General features: G+C 40.4%; 1 protein-coding gene and 1 long non-coding RNA gene across 7 annotated transcripts in view; one reads left to right on the plus strand and one right to left on the minus strand.

Annotated features, from left to right (window-relative positions):
- The window catches only part of NFAT5 (nuclear factor of activated T cells 5), a 114,693-nt gene extending 110,150 nt beyond the window's left edge, over positions 1–4,543 (minus strand). For 2 of the 6 annotated variants that reach the window (XM_081806414.1, XM_006730063.3), the window contains exons 1-2: positions 4,138–4,543; positions 2,344–2,397 (exon numbers count right to left, since the gene is read on the minus strand). In XM_081806414.1, coding sequence (XP_081662540.1) covers positions 2,344–2,397; positions 4,138–4,210 — 127 coding nt within the window. In that variant the 5' untranslated portion in view covers positions 4,211–4,543. Of the gene's footprint in view, positions 1–2,343; positions 2,398–4,137 lie in introns of those variants that run through there. The other 4 variants (XM_006730062.3, XM_081806413.1, XM_006730064.2 and 1 more) reach the window with 4 other exon arrangements.
- The window catches only part of LOC115939806 (uncharacterized), a 53,726-nt gene continuing 34,757 nt past the window's right edge, over positions 3,603–22,571 (plus strand). The window contains exon 1 of the long non-coding RNA XR_004074575.2: positions 3,603–3,745. This is a non-coding gene — a long non-coding RNA (uncharacterized LOC115939806). The remainder of the gene's footprint in view (positions 3,746–22,571) is intronic.

Consider the following 22,571-nt stretch of genomic DNA (forward strand, 5'->3'; position numbering starts at 1 on the left):
CTATAATACTAAAGTATGTATATATGAAATAACATGATGTCTGATATTTGTTTTAAAATAATACAGCTTCGGGAAAGGGAGAGGATAAAAGAAAAAAGATCAGACATGCATTGATAATGGTTAAAAACTTGGTGATAGGCACATGGGGGCTCATTATTTTATTCTCTCTACTTCTCTAAGTTCTTTAAAATGTCCATAATAAAAGGTTAAAATAGAAGTAGGGTGCACAGATTAAATACTTTCATTACACAAGCAAACAACTTTCTTATGATTCCCTGTATCAAAGACATAAAAGGATACTTGATATTTATACATTTTACAATGTATATGTAATCTATGAAACGATGGTCTCATTTCAAAAAACTGAGGATCTTCTCAGCCAAAATAAAAATTTAATAAAAGTATTTAAGCACATACATGTAAATATACATATTAAATGGCTGTCTGCATTTCCATCGACTTGTTAAAAATATTTGCTGGAATAATTAACACTTTTTTTTCATATCTTTCTCCTGCCTGATAATCTCTATGATTATGATACTCTCTGGTCTGTTGCCCAGAAAATGAATGGGTTTGTACAGATAAATATGAATCTACAACATGGTCACAAATTGAACAATGTGAATAAAAAACAGAAATCTGCTTCACCAAGAAACACGTAAAATTCCTTGCCTCAAATTATAGTTGATTTTTATACTAATGTATATCAATGGGCTTCTGATAAATATAAATATAATCAATAATTAAAGAACATTTTATATGCTCTAAATTATAGTTAAAACAAGGTAGCTGATACTAAAGGAAAAAACCAACATTTATCAAGCCAGACACTATTCTAGGCATTTTCATACACATTACCTCTGTAAATTTAAGAGATTATATACATTTTTATAGAAAGAATATTAAAGTTCAGAGAGGTGAAATTACCTGCCCAAGGCCACAGAGTTTATTAGCAACTAAATTGGTATTCAAACTCAAGCTCAATTACAAAACCCACTCTTCCCCCCACTATATCAGACTACCATATGGGAGGCAAACATCTAAACTCAAATCAAACTTAAATATTTATGGCCTTTTTTAAGTGGACCACAAAATGTTTAAGTTACTGGTTACATATATATTTTACAGTGGCAGCTTGGCTTTGGGTAAATAACTCCAGCTAAACACAAAAAGCATTATGTCTGCTCTTGTGTGACTCTTTTCCCCCAAGTCTCTTAATTTCAGCCTCAGGTTACTCATCTCTATAATGGGGAAATTAATATCCTTGCTGTCCAACTGCAGGATTACAAAATTCAAAGAGGATATGTAAAACCGCTTCAAAAACTACAAAATACAGGGGCTCCTGGCTGGCTCAGTCAGAAAAGCATGTGACTCTTGATCTAGGGGATTGTGAGTTTGAGCCCCATATTGGGGGGAGAGATTACTAAAAAAAATAAACTTTTTAAAAAATTATGTTAAAAACTCTACAAAACACAGAGTCTTTTTTTGTCTTAAAATGCTAAAAACAACAAAGTTTCTTTTTTTCAATATAAGGTTTTCTAAAGTAATTGTCAGCTGTTAAAATTCTACACCTATTAACATTTCCAGAACTTTCTCAAACTTTTTTTCTAAGCATAGTTCAATCATCATCTCTATCACCTGGCTTTCCTTATCCTTAAAAATAATGCAACAGTGGGACCCTGGGTGGCTCAGTTGGTTATGCGTCTGCCTTCAGCTCAGGTCATGATCCCTAGGTCCTGGGATAGAGTCCCACATGGGGCATCCAGTCTCAGCAGGGAGCCTGCTTCTTCTCCCTCTCCCTCTGCCTGAGGCTCCACCTGTTTGTGCTTTCTCTCTCTCTCACACACACAAATAAATAAAATCTTAAAAAAAAAAAAGCAACAGTAATGATATCAATGCTTTTGTAATAAATAATTAACATGCTGTTTTGAAATGCTCAACATATAAAAGTTCTAAATTCTGAATTTTTAAACGAAATATGTGTTTGGTGTCGCTCTTAGATATATTGATGATCATAATGTTTGAGCCTTTTCACATTGTTTATTTATAAAAAACTAGAATTAAGATCTGGAATTCCAAAGTAGAACACCCAACATAATTTTTAGTAATTTTGTGGGGTTTTCTCAAGGCTTCTCAAAGCAGATACAATAAGCTAACAAGCACATCAAACACAGTAATAAAATCCACTGAAACATTCAGCTGCTCTAAAAGAAGGATCAGGCTCTTTAGGAGAAAACTACATTGTATGAGTTTGCAAAGTTTCACACTTTCTCATTTAAACTCCATTTCAGAGAAAGCCTTTGCATACTCACACAATATGCTTTAAAATGGCACTTTGCTGACCTTCCAATAGTCCAGCTCTATGAAAATTCTGTGATGGGTGTAACTTCAGAGAATCTGAAAAACACAAAAAGCATTAAGTACTTTTTATGCTGAATGACTTAAGAAAAAAAAAAAGCAAGGGTGGCATACATATCTTACATAACTGCCATGTATTTTTAAGAACTAAAGCCCATATTTGTGAATATACTCTGCAAAAGAAGACTGAATTGCCTCTACATTGGTCTTTATGCTAAACTTCGATTTTCATAAAGCATTTGTTCCATGGAAAATTATCTGATGATTACTGCACAAATGGTGTTAATGTCTTGACTATTTTTAGTACCCAACTGTACCCCATTAGCCCTCTTCTAAGAATCATCTCTTGATACAATCTTTTTCTTTTGACACTCAAAACTACAATATTTCCAAACTACTTCAGGTACACTGCCTGAAAAACATCCTACAGGATGGTGACTGCCAGCTAAAGTCATCAGAGCAACAGACAATGGCTACAGTTACTAAGTAGGACTCTGTGTACAAACCCAATCGTCAGTCTGTAAAGTCCAGTACCTTCCAGAGTAAACTATCTCACTGATTCGCTTAAACAATGTAAATTTACATAATGTGAAGCTGAAGTCCCCCTTTCTGGAGAGGGTAGACTCAGTGGATGGATACATCACACCAAAACTGAAGAAGTGCTGGATTTCTCAGTAAGGAGGTTCACAACGGCACATACTTTTTTTTAATATGGTGAAATGAATATCTAATAACCCAGTTATGTCTTTTTGCCCCTCCCAGTGGTTTAATAAGTGGTGAAGAGTGTAGTGGTAGCATTCTGGTTTGATGCCCCTTGCACAGGGAACCTGTTCTAACACATTCTTGTGGAGCCCAGTATAGGAATTTAAACCCCGTAGAGATCAACTCAAGTGTTAATATTGTAGATCCCGGGAATCCCCTTTAGGCCTTAGCCAAAAGAGTTTAAAAATGAGAATCTCTGTCCAATGCCCCCTCCCTGCAACGAGCCCTTGAACGGCAACGAAAGAGAAAATTCTCAAAGGACAGCGTCAGTGCCTGAGCTGGTACCCCTGGGACAGGAGAGGAATAAAACTAATCCAGAGAGCGCACCCCTATCTTTGTAAAAAGAGAGGGAGATGTAAGTCATTAGAATGCCACAGAGGTGGAAAGAGAGAAAAAGAAAATTCGGGCCCTTTCCAGCAGTAAGATGACGAGGAAAGGAAGAACGCCTGGTCGAGGGGGGCCGTCCCAACAAGGGGAGGGAGTGGACTAGGCCGGAGGGAGAGGGGGGTAGAACGACGGCGCACAAACAACCTGGAGGGGGAGAGAAATGGTGCCCCTGCACCCAGAACCGGCTCCAAGCCACGCCGCCCGTTTGGGGGCAACTTTGCTGGGGAGGATGGTCCTGGTAAGAGGGGCCGCGGCGCACCGATCGCAGCAGCCCCAGCGCGGGGCCCAGTCGGGGGAGGGGGGAGGAATCCCTGAGCCGGGGAGGCCGGGACCGGCCGCTCGAGGAGTGTGGCGGGGCCGGACACGCCGAGGGACTCTCAGAACGACTGGTGCCGCAGAGACCGGGGCCAGACGGCAATTGGGCCCCGTGCGGCCGGCGGCTCCGCGGGGGAGGGGCCGCCACTCCTCCCCTGCCCCTTCCACCATCACCCGACCCCATCGGCCTCTCCCCACCCCCCCCAAAACAGGCCCGACCGGCCCAGGCTTGCCCCCACCCCCGACGGGGACCCCTCCGGTCCCCCCCGGGGTGGGCCTCCCTGCCCCCACGCCCCAGCCCCCAGCCTGACTCACCTCGCGAGTACAGGGACTTGGGCGATTCCAGGTCTAGGTCCGCGCTGAGCAATGAGATGAAGTCCGAGGGCATCGCAGCTCGACCCAGCCCGGCCCGAGGGCAGCGGGAGGGGGGGAGCGGCGGTGGCGGCGGCACCTCCTCTCCGGGACCGCGGGCACCGAACCGGGGGCGGCGAGGCGAGGGCGGCTGCTGCTGCCTCCTCCTCGAGGGCAGTGACTTCCACCGGGCCGAGGACCGAGGAAACGGCAGCGAGGCGGAGGGGAAACTCCACGGGGACTAATTCCCGGCGAGCCAGGAGGGGGGTTCAGGGCGGGGAAAGGGAGGGGGGAATGCCAACGGGTCCGTTTCGTGCTTCTCCTCAGCGAAAACTGACGGTCGCCGCCACCGCCGCCGCCGCTGACAGGAATCTGAGCCCCGCCCCCCGCGCGGCACTGCGCAGGCGCGGAGGGGGGCGCCCCAGAGCCTGGAAGAGCTAGGGCGGCCGCCGGAGGGCGGGGAGACGCGCCAAGGAACAGCATCAACAAGGGCTTCGCTTCCTGCCGCCGCGGCCGTGGCTGCTGTTTCCCAGCCGGGAAAGGGCCCCGCCAGCAGGGAGGGAGGCAGGGAGGTGTCCGCGCCTGGGGCCCCGGGGAGGGAAAAGGTATTTGCGCCGACCTGGTGGCGGCGAGCCCGAGTCGGCCGGCCCAGCGCCGAGCTGAGCTCAGGAGGAGACAGACCTGAGGGAGCCGAGGTGACTGGGACGAGAAGAAGGACCCCAGAGCTGGGTCCGGTCGGCCTGGGCGGGCTGGCTTGGGGTCTCACAGGGGAATGGAGTTTCGTCCCTTGGACAGCCACCAGCCGTTTAGGGTTTTCATAGGAGTGTCTAGCTTGAGTTGGCCAAAGGACTATAAAACTCATTTCTTAATTAGGAAATGACAGACCTTATCTAAAAACCTCGAGTTATTGCATGTTTTTAATTCAAGTACCTTCTTCGTCCTTTGCCCTCCCCCTTTTTGTCTCCCCTCCCCCATTCTTTTCGAAAATTCGAAACAAAACATAAAAACAACTTTCTGATTGTGCTGGGTGGCCGGGTTTATTCGGAGTAGAAGATAGAAGACTATTTAAAAATTGGATCCTATGAATCCACCTGGCTGTTCTAAAGGAAAAAGGAAAAAAGCACAGCTAAACACCACTGCTCCAAACCCTTTTTCATTTTTTACCTTTGGATTAGGCAAGGATGGAGGAAAAACACATTTAATTGAGTTTTTGCTATTCTGTTCATGGGGCCAAAAGTTTCCGTTGCAAAAACTGAAAATCCTCACCTACACCGCAGACCGTTTCCTGACTCTAATAGACTTCTGAGAAATTTTTAATCAAGTTATTAAAATATCAATTGGAGTGCAGGGTATGCATCTTGGGAAATAATTTTAATCTTGTGTGGAACCCTGATGCCAGCAATCACTGGGCAACGCTTTTAAGCTATTAAATTTGGTTTTGTTTTTGTTATTTTATCTATAGAGATCATAAAAATCACTCTGGTGTGTATGCGTGTGCATATATCATATATATATATACACACATCTATATATATCATATATAGATATATACACAATTTATAGAGCCTTTTCCCCAGGAAGCTGGACAATTCATCTGGACTTGGAGTCCTGGAGATGGGGAAGAAACTCTCAGCAAAAGAGGCCCCAGTGCAGGTGTCTCTGGGGTGGGGCTCTTTGCAAAGCTTTACCTGTAGACCTAGAATTTAAACTTGTGTCACCAGAGTCTTCCTATCTTTCCATCTGAACATCTGATTCAGGTTGCCCAATTATCTTCACTGCATTCTGTGCAGTAATGAATCAACCCTGTGAACATTTTCTTCCTGTCAGAGGTAAGAAAGCTTTTCAGAGCCATCCCAAGATGGCAAAGCAGAACAGGAAACTACTCTCAAATCTCATTGCCACTGTTTGCTGTTGCAACAAGTCCCAAGGGAAGTCCCTTCATAACTGGTAAGAGCCCCACTCATTTGAGAGGAAACTCAAATTGCCCAACAGGCCAAGGCTTCGGCCAAAGCTTTTTAAATTAGAGCAAACACCTGTTGGAGACCCCCCCCACACACACACCCCAGTCATTAGTCATACAAAATGTGAGGAGAGGAAATTGCAATTTACCAGGCAGAACCCTAATACTAAAAAATTGGGTGTATCACTCTGAGCATATCCTTTTTCCCGAGACCTATGTAATCATTCAACAAACTTAGGGTATAGGAAATCCCCAGTACTGTTCTGACCCTAATTAACAAGTCAAGAATTGGCAAGGCCTCCTGCTTCCCCTTTCCCTCAACACTTCTCTGTCCTTTTGTGCCTTTTTTCCCCTAGTATGAGTGCTTTGTTGTTTATGTTAATCAGATTTCTCTTGGCTTGGTAAAACCAAGTAAGGGGGGGGGGGGCAAGTGTGACTTGACCCAGACTGAATTCTTCTAGATGGATTCTTTAGGCTCAGGCCCCACCCCATCAGGCCTTGCATCAAGCAGTGATTATATCTCAAAGGATATTTGAAAATTCAGTGTCCTTCTAATTTCCTTTTACAGAAATACATTTTTTGAAAAACTGTTTAGATTCATTTTTCATGGCCGAGCTTTGCAACAGCACAGAGACCTAGATTTCATGTTATCCTTAAAATTTCAGTGACTAAAAACACAAATTCATTAGTAAGCATGTTTGCTCTGCTCTGATCACAAAATATATGACCCGCATGATATTCAGGGTTACCAAAAATAACTATCTGATCATTGTGTCTTTAGTAAATTACATGCTACCCCTAGTTCCAAGGATATTCCCTCTGTAGTCACTAGTATCTCCTTGCTTCCCCTTTTATTCAGTCTTTGAAAGAATCTCATATTGTATTTCAAAAACCACCCATCACTCAAACACCTTCATAAAACTTTGTGCACAATAAAAAGTAAAGCTTTTTAAAATTTGGAAATTTCCTCTCATTGAAAATTACAATAGGATTATGGAACATAACATAAAGCAGATTTAGTAGTTTGTAGAATTCCTTTATATTCCTTCCCAATCATCATATCACATTCCCAAGTTACTTGATTAAAATTTCACAAGAACCCAGATTCAACTACAAGGTTGTATAGATTATGCAACAGAGTGGCAGTTTTTATACTGGTGGTGTGTTCTTTAACCCCTCCTGGACCTGTTTAGGCACTTTAGTGAATTGTGTTGCTGGATCTACTCTAAATGAAAGAGGTTCAAATATCAACCACTGAGAAGGAATTAAATAAACTCATACAGAACAGAGGAATGTGTTGTCACAAGATAATCTTTGTCATTGTAATACAATTAAGGCTGTTAAAATAATTTTGGTCACATGTATATTGTAAAGAACCTGCTAAACAAACACAAGATCTGAAAGGAAAATTTCCAGAGCAGTTCAAGTCATGGACAAAAAAAAGTTTAGACCGAAAATTATCTTTGCTCTACCTTGGGAGCACTCCTTAATAATAATGGAGAATTGATAGTAGTGGGAAATAGCAATGACTGCATTTGTGCTGAAATTGTAAACAAAGTCTTATTTGATTATGACTATGTGTCAATTTTCACCCTTAGAACATGTTCTAGCAAATATTTCTAAAGGCAAAATTAGTTTTGATAGTTTTGCTGTTGGATTTAGAACATTCTCACTCCTTATATCTCTCACTGCCTAAATCTGATAATCAGGCATCTGATTCACTTTGATGAAGTACTTCTGTACTTTATGACTGGGTCTGAGTCAGAGTTGTCATCTGAAGTCTTACAAAGGCCAGTTCAGTCTCTCAAGATCTAGAATAGTTGGAAGTCCTGAGATACAGAGCAATCAGCTTGAATTGCAAGAACTTGGTGAACAGTGGAGAAAGGAGAGAAATGCCAGAGAAACTCAAGGGGTGGATTAGGGGGGAGAAATTTTAATGGGAAAATAGAAACCTCTGAACGCAGAGTGCCTGGGTGGCTCAGTCATTAAGCGTCTGCCTTCAGCTCAGGTCATGATCCCAGGGTCCTGGGATCGAGCCCCGCATCAGGCTCCCTGCTCAGCGGGGAGCCTGCTTCTCCCTCTCCCACTCCCCCTGTTTGTGTTCCCTCTCTCGCTGTCTCTCTCTCTCTCTGTCAAATTAAAAAAAAAAAAAAAAATCTTTAGAAACCTCTGAGCCCATTAAACCAAGAAAGGAAGGAGAATGTCTCTAGGTCATCCCAACAGTAGGCAGGTTGGACTTATGTAAACTGCATTCAATTCAGTCCTTATTCATACTGGCTTTGACACCACCATGTTTGCTAAGATGCTCTTTCCACATCTGATCATAACATGAATAGTCTAGTAGCCCCACCTCAGCTGTGATATTAGTTTGACCAAGAGTATGAATTAGAAATGGTTTTACAGGGCTACCTGGGTGGCTCTGTTGGTTAAGCATCCAGTCTGACTCTTGGTCTTGGCTCAGGTTGTGATCTTGGGGTCATGGGATCGAGCCCTGCGGCAAGGCTCCATGCTCAGCGGGGAGTCTGCTTGATGTTCTCTCTGTCCCTCTCCCTCTGCCCCTCACCCCGTGCTCTCTCTCTAACGTAAATAAATAAATAAATATTTAATTTATTTACTTTAGAGAGAGAGACAGAGATAATAAGAGAGAGCACCAGCAGGGAGGAGAGGGAGAAGCAGGCTCCCCGCTGAGCAGGGAGCCGGATGTGGGACTCGATTCCAGGATCCTGGGATCATGACCTGGGCCAAGGCAGATGCTTAACCAACTGAGCCACCCAGGTGCCAAAATCTTTTTTTAAAAAATGGTTTTACAGTTTCTATTACCCTCTCTCTTAATTCAGGGAAATTTGTTTTTGTTTTTGTTTTTGAAGATTTTATTTATTTGAGAGAGCAAGAGAGAGAATACACATGTGCACACACAGGGAGGAACAGAGGGAGAGGAAGAGAGAATCCCAGTCGGGGCTTGATCTCACAACCCTGAGATCATGACCTAAGCCAAAATCAAGAGTCAGATGCTTAACTGTCTGAGCCAATCAGGTGCTCCTTAATTCAGGGAGTTTTAACCTGAAGTCCATGGATTTGTTTCAAGGCATCTGCGATCCCCTTAAACTTGTATACAAATTTTTGCAAGCTTGTATCTACATGCACTTTTCTCCAAAGGATGAAAGTCTTAAGAGTGCTGGGGTGCCCGGGTGGCTCAGTGGGTGGAGCATAGGGTTTTTTGTTTTTTTTTTTAAGATTGTATTTATTTCTTTGAGAGAGAGAGAGAGATCAAGGGGGAAGAGCAGAGAGAGAGGGACAAGTGGGACTCCACACTGAGCACAGATCCTGATGAGGTGCTCAATCTTACCACCCTGAAATCATGACCTGAGCCAAAATCAAGAGTTGGAGCTTAACTGACTGAGCCACCCAGGCGCCCTGCATGAGACTCTTGATGTCAAGGTTGTGAGTTTGAGCCCCACATTGAGTGTAGAGATTACTAAAAAAAAAAAAAAAAATCTTAAAAAATTATTTTAAAAAACCACAAAGGATGAAAGTCTTTAACTTTCATAAGATTTCTGAAAAAAAAAACCCATAACCCAGAGAAGATGAAAAAGCATTCCTCTATATGAAGCACATCCATTCTTTCCTCTTTCCACAAATGAGCTCTAGGAACTATGCTAGGTGCAGGAAATGCAAAGATTTTACAAAGATGAATATAAGAAGTCAACTCTCAGCCTGATGTGGGAGACACCCTTTAAACCAGCACAGGATGCCGTGTGACAAGTGCTCTGCTAGAGTTTTGTACAGGTACTAGAAATCAGTTATCTTTTGCTTTATTAGTAAGCTGATAGAGGCCAAGAGGAAGGAATGCCGTCTAACACACATCACTTTCTTCTCTGCTCACTACCCCCACAGCTGATTTCTCTTCACTCCAACCACAATTTCCTACAGTGGTCAAGAGAGGCTAGACAGTTGCAGGGCAAAGTCCTGACATACAAATGTTTACATTGTGAAGCATCGCAGCTATTATTGTTGATACAAATATTCCAAGAAATACCTGGGCTTCATTGGACTTTGTCAGTGGACTGTCAAAGAAACACTGTCTTTTTTCAGCTTTGCTGAGGATTATGGCTAAATACTTAGGTTAAGGATGCAATGATAAAATAGCTGAATTGGTCATCCACAACTGAGCCCAGAACTGAAGGGCTAAGTTGAAGTTACTGGATAAACTAGACTGACTTTAGAAATAACATATTCCACCTGAGAAGCATTTGTTTCAGCTGAATAAGGAAATGGGGACTGCTCCAAACATGGGAAGAGGCATGCGAGGGATCTGCCCACATCTGTCAGAATCTAATTATAAAACACGAGGCTTAGAAACAATATTCATTTAGGTATTCATTCAGTTTCTCTACCCACAAAGAATCCTGTTTATCCTTCAAAGTCCAGCTCAGAATTTACCTCTGTAAATTCATCCTGAACCCTTCCAAGGAACATTAATTGTTCTCTGGGTTCCCATAGCATTTCATCCAAAATGTTGGTAGAGCAATCACAACAGTGAATTCTAGTTCATGGGTCTCTCTCTAATATATTGTGAACACTTGGTTGTATAGTCTTTGACAAGGTCAAAAAAAATAAAACACATCCTTGCCTTAAATAACTTCTAATTGATTTTGAGCACATAACTTTAGCACCCACACTTCTAAGATGCCATTTCTTGAATTTGACATCCAGTACAGAGATTAACAGAATGAAAGAGGAAACTGGGAAAGTTAAGACAAGGTTAGAGGTGAAAGGCCACAAACGAGGATTTTGTTCTTTATCCTATAGGCACTGGGGAGTTATTGAAGGTTTTGGAGGAGGGGGATAACAGGACCAGAGCTGAATTTTAAGAAAGTAACAGAGACAGGAGTGTGGAGAGTAAATTGGCAGCTGAAAGCCTAGAAAGACAGCCCAGCAAAGGCCAATGAGGCCCCGAAGGGTAAAGGCTGAAAAGGAGGAGCTGTTTATGCAAGACATTGTGGAACTAGAATCAAAAGAACTCAGAAATTGCTTAAATGTTGAAAGTGAGAGAGAAAAGTACGAGAATGTTCAAGAAAAGGAGATAGTGAGAGAAGTGTGAAACATCCACCAACAGGTTCTTCATTGTTGGAGTCCAATAGCTTAACAATAGCTAAAAAAATACCTAACAGAGAAGCAAACACCACTTAAACATGAATCACCCAAGAGACTCTATACTTTTTTACATGGAGCAGCAAAATCTCTAACCAGAAAAGGAATTATCCTAGATTTAGTTTTTACCAGTAGGAAATCCAAGTAAACATAATTTGCTGAAACTGAGGGAAAGAGTAAATTGATTAAGAAACAAATTTACATGAGCATGCGTTCCCGGTGTTCACTCCAAATATACTCAAGTATGAACATATAAGCCTTTAAATGCTTATTTGCAGGGCGCCTGGGTGGCTCAGTTGTTAAGCGTCTGCCTTCGGCTCAGGCCATGATCCCAGGGTCCTGGGATCGAGCCCTGCATCAGGCTCCCTGCTCTGCAGGAAGCCTGCTTCTCCTTCTCCCACTCCCCCTGCTTGTGTTCCCTCTCTCGCTGTGTCTCTCTCTGTCAAATAAATAAATAAAATCTTAAAAAAAAAATAAATGCTTATTTTCATAGTAACTAAATATGGAAGAATTTCAAGAATCCTAAAGGCCAATAATTCTTCCAAAAAAGAAAAAAGAAAAAAGTCCTGTAGAGATAAAAAGCAGCCATAATGTCTTTAAAGAGGATCAATTTGCAAACCTTCCATTCATGGAAGTTTTGGGTAATAACGGACCTGAAGTTTACTCTATAAGGCCTGGACCGAGGACCAAAGCATTCAAAAACCAGGTACAAAACTGACTGAGGGAACTCTGAACTCCCCCCTGAACTGGAATCACAAAAAACAAGTAGGTGGTCTGCCCTTTGTAGTTAGTTAGTTAGTTATTTTAGTTTATTTATTTAAGCAATCTCTACACCCAATGTGGGGCTCAAACTCACCACCCCGAGATCAAGAGCTGCATGCTCTACTGACTGAGCCAGCCAGTCACCCCTGCCCTTTGTAGTTATTAAATAAATACCATTTTGGGGTGTAGGAGAAATATGAAAAAGGGAAATCCAGAAAGAAACATTTAGCAAAAGAAAAACACAGGAAAAGAGCCAATGCAGAGTCATTTCAGTAGGCTTCCCTCCAGAAGCAAAGTGGAAAATGTAATCTATGTCATGGCTCATGAGCAGCTCAATCCCCAGCCCCAAATCCAACTTGGTCTACAGTGCAAAGGGCCATCTTTAAATACGACGCCCAGTGATTCTAATTTCTTCTTGATAGTTATGGTATTTTCTCTATCGTATATACATACCTTGGTGGTCAACAGCTACCAAAGGAGTATATAATCATTTATATGATCCAAGGAAATATCTGATAGATCTGTATTTCTCATGGATGTTACATACACCTATTTTTGTTAAATCAGAGGCTACTTGATCAAGTAGGAAGTGAACAGACTTGAAAACAGGAGTCCTAAGTTCTAGATGTAGGCAATGAGGCAACTAGGATGTCCAGTTTTGGAGTGCCCAGCAGGTAGTCCTACTTCTCCTGAGTACTGTGACTTTTCTTCAGGGAATAGTTTGTGCTTTCCCTCTGGACTTAATCCTGGTAAGGCAGGAGCTGCTGGCTTCCCCTTGTCACAAAGAGGGTAAGAGCCTGTCTGGAGTGGAGGGAGCAGAGGAAGCATTGCCAAAAGTTGGAGAGAGAGAAAACCCTGAATCTGAAAAAAAAAAATCACTGGAGTCACTGGAGGAGGCCACACCTGACTTCAATGATCTGAAATGATCATTTCTTCTTCTTGCTTAAGAGGTTTGGGATTGGGTTGTCAGTCCCTTCAAAGTAAGAAAATCTTAACTTGATACAACCTGCCCGGGCTTATGGAACTTCCTTGGACCTTTGTCTCCTCTCTGTGAAATAAGTGGGTTAGATTATTTATCAGGCAGGCATTGTGTTTGGCTGCTAGCAACAAACACCAGTGGCTTAGAGGTTTTAGTTTTCTCATACGAGAAGCCTGGATTAGGCAATCCAAGCTAATCCCACAGTCTCACAATGCCATCAGGCTCACAAGCTTTCAAGGTGGCCCTTGTTCTCATGCTTACAAGATGTCCCCTCTAAGCATCCTGTCTGCATTCTAGGTGAGAGGAAGAAAGAAGAGTAAAGGGGCACCTGGGTGGCTCAGTTGGTTGAGTGTCTGCCTTCAGCTCAGGTCATGATCTCAGGGTTCTGGGATCAAGCCCCGTGTGTGTCAGGCTCCCCTGCTCAGCAGGGAGCCTGCTTCTCCCTCTCCCTCTGCCCCTACCCCCGCCCCGCTTCTGCTCTCTCAAATGAATAAATGAATAAAATCTTTCAAAAGAAAAAGAAGGAAGAGTAAAAGGCAAAGGGTCAACTGTGGTCCATGTAAGATCCACACAGTGGCTTCTATTTACATGTCACTGGCCAGGACTATGTCACATGGTCACTCCATCTGAAAGGCTGGGAAATGTATGGGTTTTTTTAGATGTGTACATTGATGCTCTGAACACAACTGGGGGTCAGCTGGCACGGAAGAAGGGAAGAACAGATGTTGGGTAGACAATTACAGTATCTGCTGCAGACTACATAATAGCAAAAGGTAACCTCCCTCTCTGAAATTCTATCTTTCTAATCTTTTTTCTATGTTGTTTTACCTAATCTTTTTCTTAATGGAAAAGAGCTAAGTGTTTTCTGGAAAGTAAGCACATTTTTAAAATCTCAAATTTTGAAGAAGTAGAGGTACATCTCATAAATGAAATGACAACAGGTACATATGAGATATCAGGTTATTAATCAAAAGTGCTTCATTTATTATCTCCTCCCTGAAATTTTCTTAAACTTGAAAATTCCAATCTTCAGGAAGCCTCTTCTCACTAATCCCAACTATACTTATCCCTTCTTTCTTATCCCTGTTTTTTCTTTCTCATTTTCAGTGCTTCTCAGATGATTTCATATCCTCATCTTTTATCTCTCCAAATAAACTGTAAACTAGTAAAGAGCAGAGCCTGACACTTAGCACAATGCTGGATTTGTAGTGAACAATCACGAATGGTTGAGCAATTGAATGGATGGATGGATGGATGGACGGATGGATGGATGGAAGAATGGATGGATGGGTGGGTGGATGGATGAATAACTGAAAACTGAAAACTGAATTTCTCTTTGTCTCTCTTCAGAACTCTATCCTCAGTGCATGCTTGCTAACTGACTGCACCTCAGAGTCATTGCCAAGGCAATTTGTATCCTAGGAAGCCAGGTTTAGAAAGCCTTTTATTTTCTACCTCTAAATCCATTCCACCCTTGCATATTCAGCTCACAGCAGGAGTGAGCACCCGACCACCTCCCTTCACCTAACTGCTTCACCTAGTCCCCCTCCCATTTTAACTGATTAAAGGTCTTACCTTCAGGAAATTCTTATGTTTAAATTAAATTCTGTGCAAGCCATTTCCTCTTCTTTTGCTCTCTAAGTTGACAGAACACAGCAAGTAACATGTTTATCAGTGTTTTATAAAGGCTTGAGTGGGTTTTCTTTTTTAATAAAATTTATGTGGCTGTTTTATACTGCAAAAGCAATGCATTCATTGTAGAAACTAAAAATAATAGCTAAAAATATAAGTAAGAAGGTAATAAATAAGAATTATTCAAAAACTCGGGGTGCCTGGCTGGCTGAGTCAGAAGGACGCACAACTCTTGTCAGGGTTCTGAGTTTGAGCCCCACATCTGGTATAGAGATGACTTAAATAAACTTAAGAAAATTATTCAAAAATCATAAACCACCACATAGAGAAGATCATTCAGTATCTACCCTTCTGGAATTTTTTTTTTTTTAAGATTTTATTTATTTATTTGACAGAGAGAGAGATAGCGAGAGCAGGAACACAAGCAGGGGGAGTGGGAGAGGGAGAAGCGGGCTTCCCGCCGAGCAGGGAGCCCGATGCGGGGCTCGATCCCAGGACTCTGGGATCATGACCTGAGCCGAAGGCAGACGCTTAACGACTGAGCCACCCAGGCGCCCCTCTTTCTGGAATTTTTTAAATGTGTATTTACCTTACATACACAAAAATTGGCTACACTGTGTATACCGTTATCCTGCATTGCTGATGTAACTAAGAACATCAGTACACATCAGCAAATATTCTTTTTTTTTTTTGAAGATTTTACCTATTTATCTGAGAGAGAGACCGAGACCATGAGTGGGGGGAGGGGCAGAGGGAGAGCGAGAAGCAGACTCCCTGCTGAGCATGGAGCCCAGATCCCTATCCCAGGACCCTGAGATCATGACCTGAGCCAAAGCAGCCACTTAACCCACTGAGCCACCCAGGCGCCCCCACATCAGTAAATATTCTTAATAATGTGTGATGGCAGAGGAGTATTCCATTATAGAATATATCTTAACTTACTAGCCAGTCTGCTACTTTTGGCATTTAATTTGTTTCCTTTTTTGAAAACCTTTGTAAATACCACCGAGATGAACATCCTTGTAGCTAATCTGTGCTTTTAGCCTTTTCTTAATTATTTCCTTTGGATATACCCTTAGTAAGTTTTACTTCTGATGAGCAATAAGGAGAAATGATGTAGGAAATGGAGGAGACTGGAAGCAAGGCCATAGTGGCTCTTTACCCTTGTTTTAGGACTGAAAATGTGTTTGGCTTGCAGGTTCCAGGGCTTATTCAGCACAACATAATGCAACAATTTTAAAATATATTCCTGTGGCACAACACCTGGGAATCTGAGCTCTCTGCAGAACGCTGCAGAAACTCCGGTAAGGGAAACTGAAAAGCACAAAACATATTATCTCATGCTACATCAGATACCATCCTATTCCAGCATCTAGTATCCATTTCAGAAAAACACATCAGAGAAAAATTGAATTGAGAAAATTTGGCACATTAATTAATGAGTTTTCTACCTAAACTGGTAAAAGGCTGCTGTTATCTGATTTGGTGGTGCTCAAAAAGTACTAGCGCAAGTGAAAAAAGCAGAATATTTCATTCTGAATCTCCTCCCTGCCACTAATGAAATGCTTAAAATTCTTAATCACTCTGAAACCTCAGTCTCCTCCTCAGCAAAATGGCTTTATAATAGTACCTTTGTCATTCACAGAGGTATATCTGTGGATGACAAAGATACACTCCTTTGATGTATCTTAGGGAGATACTGAGCTAAATCGTGAGAAATTGCTTTGTAAAGTGTAATACTGTAACACAAATGTTACTGGTAATTGTTATTGTAATTGATCCAGACTTGGTGGGAGGGGTTGCTGGGTGGCTTAGTTAAGTGTCCAACTCTTGATTTTGGCTCAGGTCATGATCTTGGAGTTGTAAGATCAAGCACCGAATTGGGCTCCACGTGGGGTGTGGAGCCTGCTTAAGATTCTTTCTCCCTCTCCCTCTGTGCCACCCCCCCCCCCGTGAAAGAAAAGAAAGAAAAGAAAGAAAGAAAAGAAAAAGAAAGAAAGACAGAAAAGAAAGAGAAAGAAAGAAAGGAAGGAAGGAAGGAAGGAAGGGAGACTGATTCAGACTTTACTAGAACTGAATTCTTCACAAAGACTGGACAGCATAAATGCAATCCTAAATATAAGAATTTCATGATATCACAGCATTCGATCAAACCTATCACCAAATAATCATCTTATAGAAACAAATACTACAATCAACCTTCAAAAGCTGAGATTAAAAAATTCCCTTCAGTTCTTTTTTTTTTTTTTTTTAAGATTTTTATTTATTTATTTATTTGAGAGAGAGAAACACAGGGAGGGAGGGAACACAAGCAGGGGGAGTGGGAGAGGGAGAAGCAGGCTTCCTGCCAAGCAGGGAGCCCGATGCGGGGCTCGATCCCAGGACCCCGGGATTGTGACCTGAGCCGAAGGCAGACTCTTAATGCCTGAGCCACCCAGGTGCCCCTTCCCTTCAGTTCTAAGGGCTCTTTTATCTGTGACTCAGGGGGAAGAGACACTTACTCTACATACTTTCATTCTTATTGTTTGGTAGCTTATTCTTACATGGAAACTTAAAGGACCTAAACTTTAAAAATAAGTATTTTTTTTAAAGTGCAAAAGGTGTGTCTATACTTTTTTTAAGTTATGATCATAACTACAAAAACAGTATATGAACAAGGATTGAAAGACAGTAGGTAACAGTAAGAATACTCGCACTTAGATGGCAGCTTTACTTTATAGATTTTCTTTAAAAAATTTTCCCTATCCATAATACATCACTTCAGATAAATGTTTTAATGTATAACGAATACTTCCTTATTTTTTCTTTTTATTTCTTTACAGTTTATAATTACATGGGCAAATCAATTTAAAGAAATTCATCCCAAGTTGAGAGTACTTAGGTTTCTGTGTCCCTTAATCAGTTTATTCTCACCTAGCTTTCAAGATATTTGTAATTAGGCAGAAAACATATCATTCAAATCTATGTTTTAGAAGAATAAAATCAATTTTCCTCTCCTGGTTAGAAACAAATCCTAAGAGGGGTTCCTGGCTGGTTCAGTTGACAGAGTGTGCAACTCTTGATTTCAGGGTCATGAGTTGAGCCCCATGTTGGGTGTGGAGCCTACTTAAAATAAAAATTAAAAAAAAAAGAATGAAACAAATCATAAAATAAAGAAATGTTATAGGGCGCCTGGGTGGCTCAGTCATTACGCGTCTGCCTTCAGCTCAGGTCATGATCCCAGGGTCCTGGGATCGAGCCCCACATCAGGCTCCCCGCTCAGCAGGAAGCCTTCTTCTCCCTCTCCCACTTCCCCAGCTTGTGTTCCCTCTCTCGCTGTGTCTCTCTCTGTCAGATAAATAAATAAAATCTTAAAAAAAAAAATGTTATAAGTGAAGTGGAAAGAACCTTGTATAGGAGACAGAATTACGGTCATCTCAATCGGTCATGTTGCTATTCAAGATGGCTCTTCTACCTCAGCTAACTAGAATGTATATCATTAACAGAAAGGAATAGGAAAAGGAGAGGGCAGAGCATTCCTCTTCCCTTTAAGACATGGACTACCTCTAGGGGAACCTGGGTGGCACAGTTGGTTAAGTGCCCAACTCTTGGTTTCTGCTCAAGTCTTGATCTCAGGGCATGAGATCAAGCTCCGTGTCAGGCTCTACACTCAGTGTGGAGTGTGATTGGGTTTCTCTCACCCTCTCCCTCTGCCCCTCCTTCCCACTTGCTCTCTCTCTCTCTCAAATAAGTAAATCTTAAAAAAAAAAAAAAAGGGCTCCGGGGTGGTTCAGATGGTTAAGCATCTGCCTTCGGCTCAGGTCATGATCTCAGGGTCCTGGGATCAAGTCCCGCATCAGGCTTCCTGCTCCTTGGGAGCCTACTTCTCCCTCTGCCTCTCTCTCTCTCTGTCTCTCATGAATAAATAAATAAAATCTTAAAAAAAAAAAAAGACATGAACCACCTCTAATTTTGTCTTAGTAGCCAAAGCTTAAAGACAACCACAACTACTAAAGTGCAAGGGATGCTGAGAAATGTAGTATGCAGTTATATGATCAGCTACAAATCTGAGGTTCTATTACAATAAGAAGAATAGAAGAGTTAATGTGAGGCAGCTATCCACCAAAAAATGACAGTAAATCTACAAGAAACACCATAGTTAATGGTGAAAAAAATAAAGTATTTCATTAAAATAAGAAACAAAACAAGGATGCTTTCTTCTCTATGCTATTAAACATTGTCCTAGAGATCCCAACCAGTGCAATTAGAAAAAATAAGTAAGAGGAATAAGGATTGGAAAATAAGAAGGAAAAATCTTTGTTACTTCCACTTGAAATGATTGTCTACATATGAAATGCAAGAAAAACATTAAAATAGTTTAGCAACTCACTGGTAAAGACAACATCCAAAAATCAATAATGTTGCTAATGATAAAAAATATAATTACAAGAGCAACAAAAACCATGAGATACCCATGAATAAACAGACAAAAGATGGACAAGACTTTTAAGGAGAAATTTATAAAACATAGAAGGATATAAAAGGCCACTTACATAAATGGAAGCCATACTATGTTCATGGACAGAAGGAGTCAAGATCTATAATTGGTCTATAAATTTATTAATCTATGTCAGTTAATGTATAAACTCATTGTAATACCAATCAAAATTCCAAAAGAACATTGTGTTGATCTTCATAAACCAATCCTAAATTTCATACAAAAGAACAAATAGCCCAAAAATAGTAAAGAGAATTTTGAGGAAAAAATAAGGAGGACCTACTAGACCTGACTTGACCTACCAGGTCAGTTAAGAAAAATTTATCATAAAGCCATATTTTTAAAAACAATTCAACATTTGTTTAGAAATAGACAAACAGATTAAATACATATGGAAACTTGGCATAAAATAGAAATTGCATTATAAATCAGTGGGAAAAAATGGAAAAACTTAATAAATGGTGCTGGAACAATTAGCCACTTATACAAAAAAGCAAAATAAATTAGATCCTTACCTTATACCAGATAAAAATAAATTCAGAGTGGATTAAAAATATTAAAGGTAAAAAGTAACATGGAAAATTGTTAGAAGAAAACATAACAGTTTTATGACATCAGAATAGGGCAAGATTTTCTAAACAAGACTCAAAAGTACAAAGAGGAAAGAAAAGCATTTGACTACATTAAAACTGAAAAATATCTGCCAGACCATATTAATATTGTATCATAATATACTATAGAAAATACCAAAGGATACCTACAAACTGAAGATGTTTGCAACTCAACACAACTAAAAGATTAATAGCTTACCCAGCAGAAGAGTAATACACTGAGTATCTATAAATTCTGACAAATCATTTTTAAAAACCACAATTTTTAAGCAAAGGTGAACAAGAAATTCATCAGAGAAAATTCTGGATGGTTAATAAACATGAAAAAAATGTTCAACCTCACCAGTAATTGGGGTAATGAAAATTAAAACAAGGAGATACCATTAGGAGTAGAAAAAAAGTTTAATAGTAGACCTAATATTTTAGAACAGTTTCAGATTTACAGAAAATTTGAGAAAATATCATTTCCATATACCTCATGCCCAGACTCCCTGAATGTTAATATCTTATATTAGTGTGGTACATTTGTTACAATTAATGTACAGATATTGACACATCATTATTAAAGTCCACAGTTATCCCAGTTTCCTTAGTTTACCTACTGTCATTTTTACATTCTAGGATCCCATCTGGGGTACTACTTTACATTTAGCCATCAGATATGCTCCTTAGGCTCCTCTTGGCTATGACAGTTTCTCAGGCTGTCCCTGGTTTTGATGACCTTGACAGGTTTGAGGAGTACTGGATAAGTATATTGTAAGATACCCTTCTAGGGGTTTTGTCTGATAGTTTTTTTGTTTGTTTGTTTGTTTTTTGTAACTAGACTGGGGCAATAGGATTTTGGGAGGAAGACCATAGGGTTAAAGTGCCATTTTTATCACATCATATCAAGAGTACATACTATCAAGATGATTTATGACTGTTAATGACCTTGATCATCTGGGTGAAGAGTAGAAAAATTTTAAGATCTTAAAATTTTAAGTGTAATAAGGACACAAGGAAAGGAAATGAGAACTTTCCTACACTGCTGGTGCTTATGTAAGTGTAAAGTGACAAAACAAAAAACAAAACAAAAAAAACCCCTCACTTTGGGTAGAAATTTGGCAGTATCTGTTGAAGTTGGAAGTGTCTATACTCTTATTTTTTTTTTTTAGATTTTATTTATTTATTTGAGAGAGAGAAGGAGAAAGTGAGGGAGAGAGAGCACAGAGTGAGAGGAAGAAGCAGACTCCCAGCTGAGCAGAGAGCCCAACAAGGGACTTGATATGAGGCTCGATCCCAGGACCCTGAGATCATGACCTGAGCTGAAGGCAGATGCTTAAGTGACTGAGCCACCAGGTGCCCCAGGAAGTGCCTATACTCTTGAACTAGCAATTCCACATCTAGATTTGAAAACCTCTCACTCACATATATAAGCATGCAATGACATGTTTATTGCAATTTTATGTGTAATACTGAAAAACTAGAAAGTGGGAATCCTGAATCCCTGAATTGAAGACCCTGAATCCATTGGTACCTTAAACCTGACCAGCTCCCATGCAACCAAGAGCTCTTCAGATACATGACCAAATAATATTCTAAGTTAAGCCTGCTTGAGATGATTTTTCTGTCATTTGTAACCTGAGTTTTAACTGATACACCAAGATATTAACGTCAAGTTCATCTAAATCCATGCCCAGTTTTTTTTTTCCCTAAAGGAAAAGTCAACATCTATTAAGCAAAGCCTAAAAGCCTAGACTCTAGACCCTAGAGGATAATTAAGCCACAGTGGCCACATCTCTAAGGTTTATAGTATACAAACTATTCTAGGCAGTCTTGATCAAAGCACAAAATCAATAAACAAAATAAACATAGTACATGAAATCAATGAAAAGAGTTTCATAAAGTGATATCTTACAAAGTTTCACATTCACATAAATCAGCTCAAGATGAAGTTTCTTTTATCTTAAAATAGGAAATATTTCAAATATACAGGAAATAGATGCCATATATCCATCACCCAGAGAACACGTTCAACATTTCCCTATATTTGTTCATATTTTTTTAGAAAGACACAAGGCATTATATGTAACACTGTAGTCTCATTAACCATCCTTTTTCCTTCTCCTTCCCCATAGTAACCACTGTTCTAAAGTTGGAGTGTATCATTCCATGCTTGTTTTTACACTTTTACTACATATATGAGTATCATTGTTTGGATTTGCATTTTCCTATTACTACCGAGTTTGAACATTTTTTCAGGTATTAATTGGCCATTCAAGTTCCTCTGCTGTTTATTTCCTTCTGCCACTTTTTCGTTTGGGTTGTTTGCCTTTTGTTAGTCTTTTATATATCCTGGATACAAATCCGTTGTTGTTTATATGTGTGGCAAATATCTCCTCCCTATCAATTGCTTGTCTTTGCCTTGGCTTATGGTGTTAGTCATACAGAACCCCCAAGGACATTTGAAAGAAATGGTTATTTCTGAGTTAATGGTGAGAATATGGGTGTTTGGTTGTTGTTATTCTTTGTACTTTTCTGTATTTTAAAAACCTTTCAAACTATAAAAGAATTTCTAAAGAAAAATGGGAAGAAAAGTAATAGTGATGCATGCTTTTATTCTTCCTTCTGCTTTTCTATAATTTCCAAAGTTCTTGTAATAAGCAAATCTACAATGGGAGGGAAACCACCAAATCATTTTTTGTTCTCAAGTTTTGTTTGGTAAACTTAATGCTAATATTAGGGGGTAGTTAGTGCCACTTTAGAGTCTACACAGCTATCTTAAGCATTTTTATATATATTCTTTTTTTTTTTTAAAGATTTTATTTATTTGACAGCGAGAGACAA

The sequence above is a fragment of the Leptonychotes weddellii genome, chromosome 16, assembly GCF_054177405.1.
Source record: "Leptonychotes weddellii isolate Sample4059 chromosome 16, ASM5417740v2, whole genome shotgun sequence".
NCBI classification, from domain to species: domain Eukaryota; kingdom Metazoa; phylum Chordata; class Mammalia; order Carnivora; family Phocidae; genus Leptonychotes; species Leptonychotes weddellii.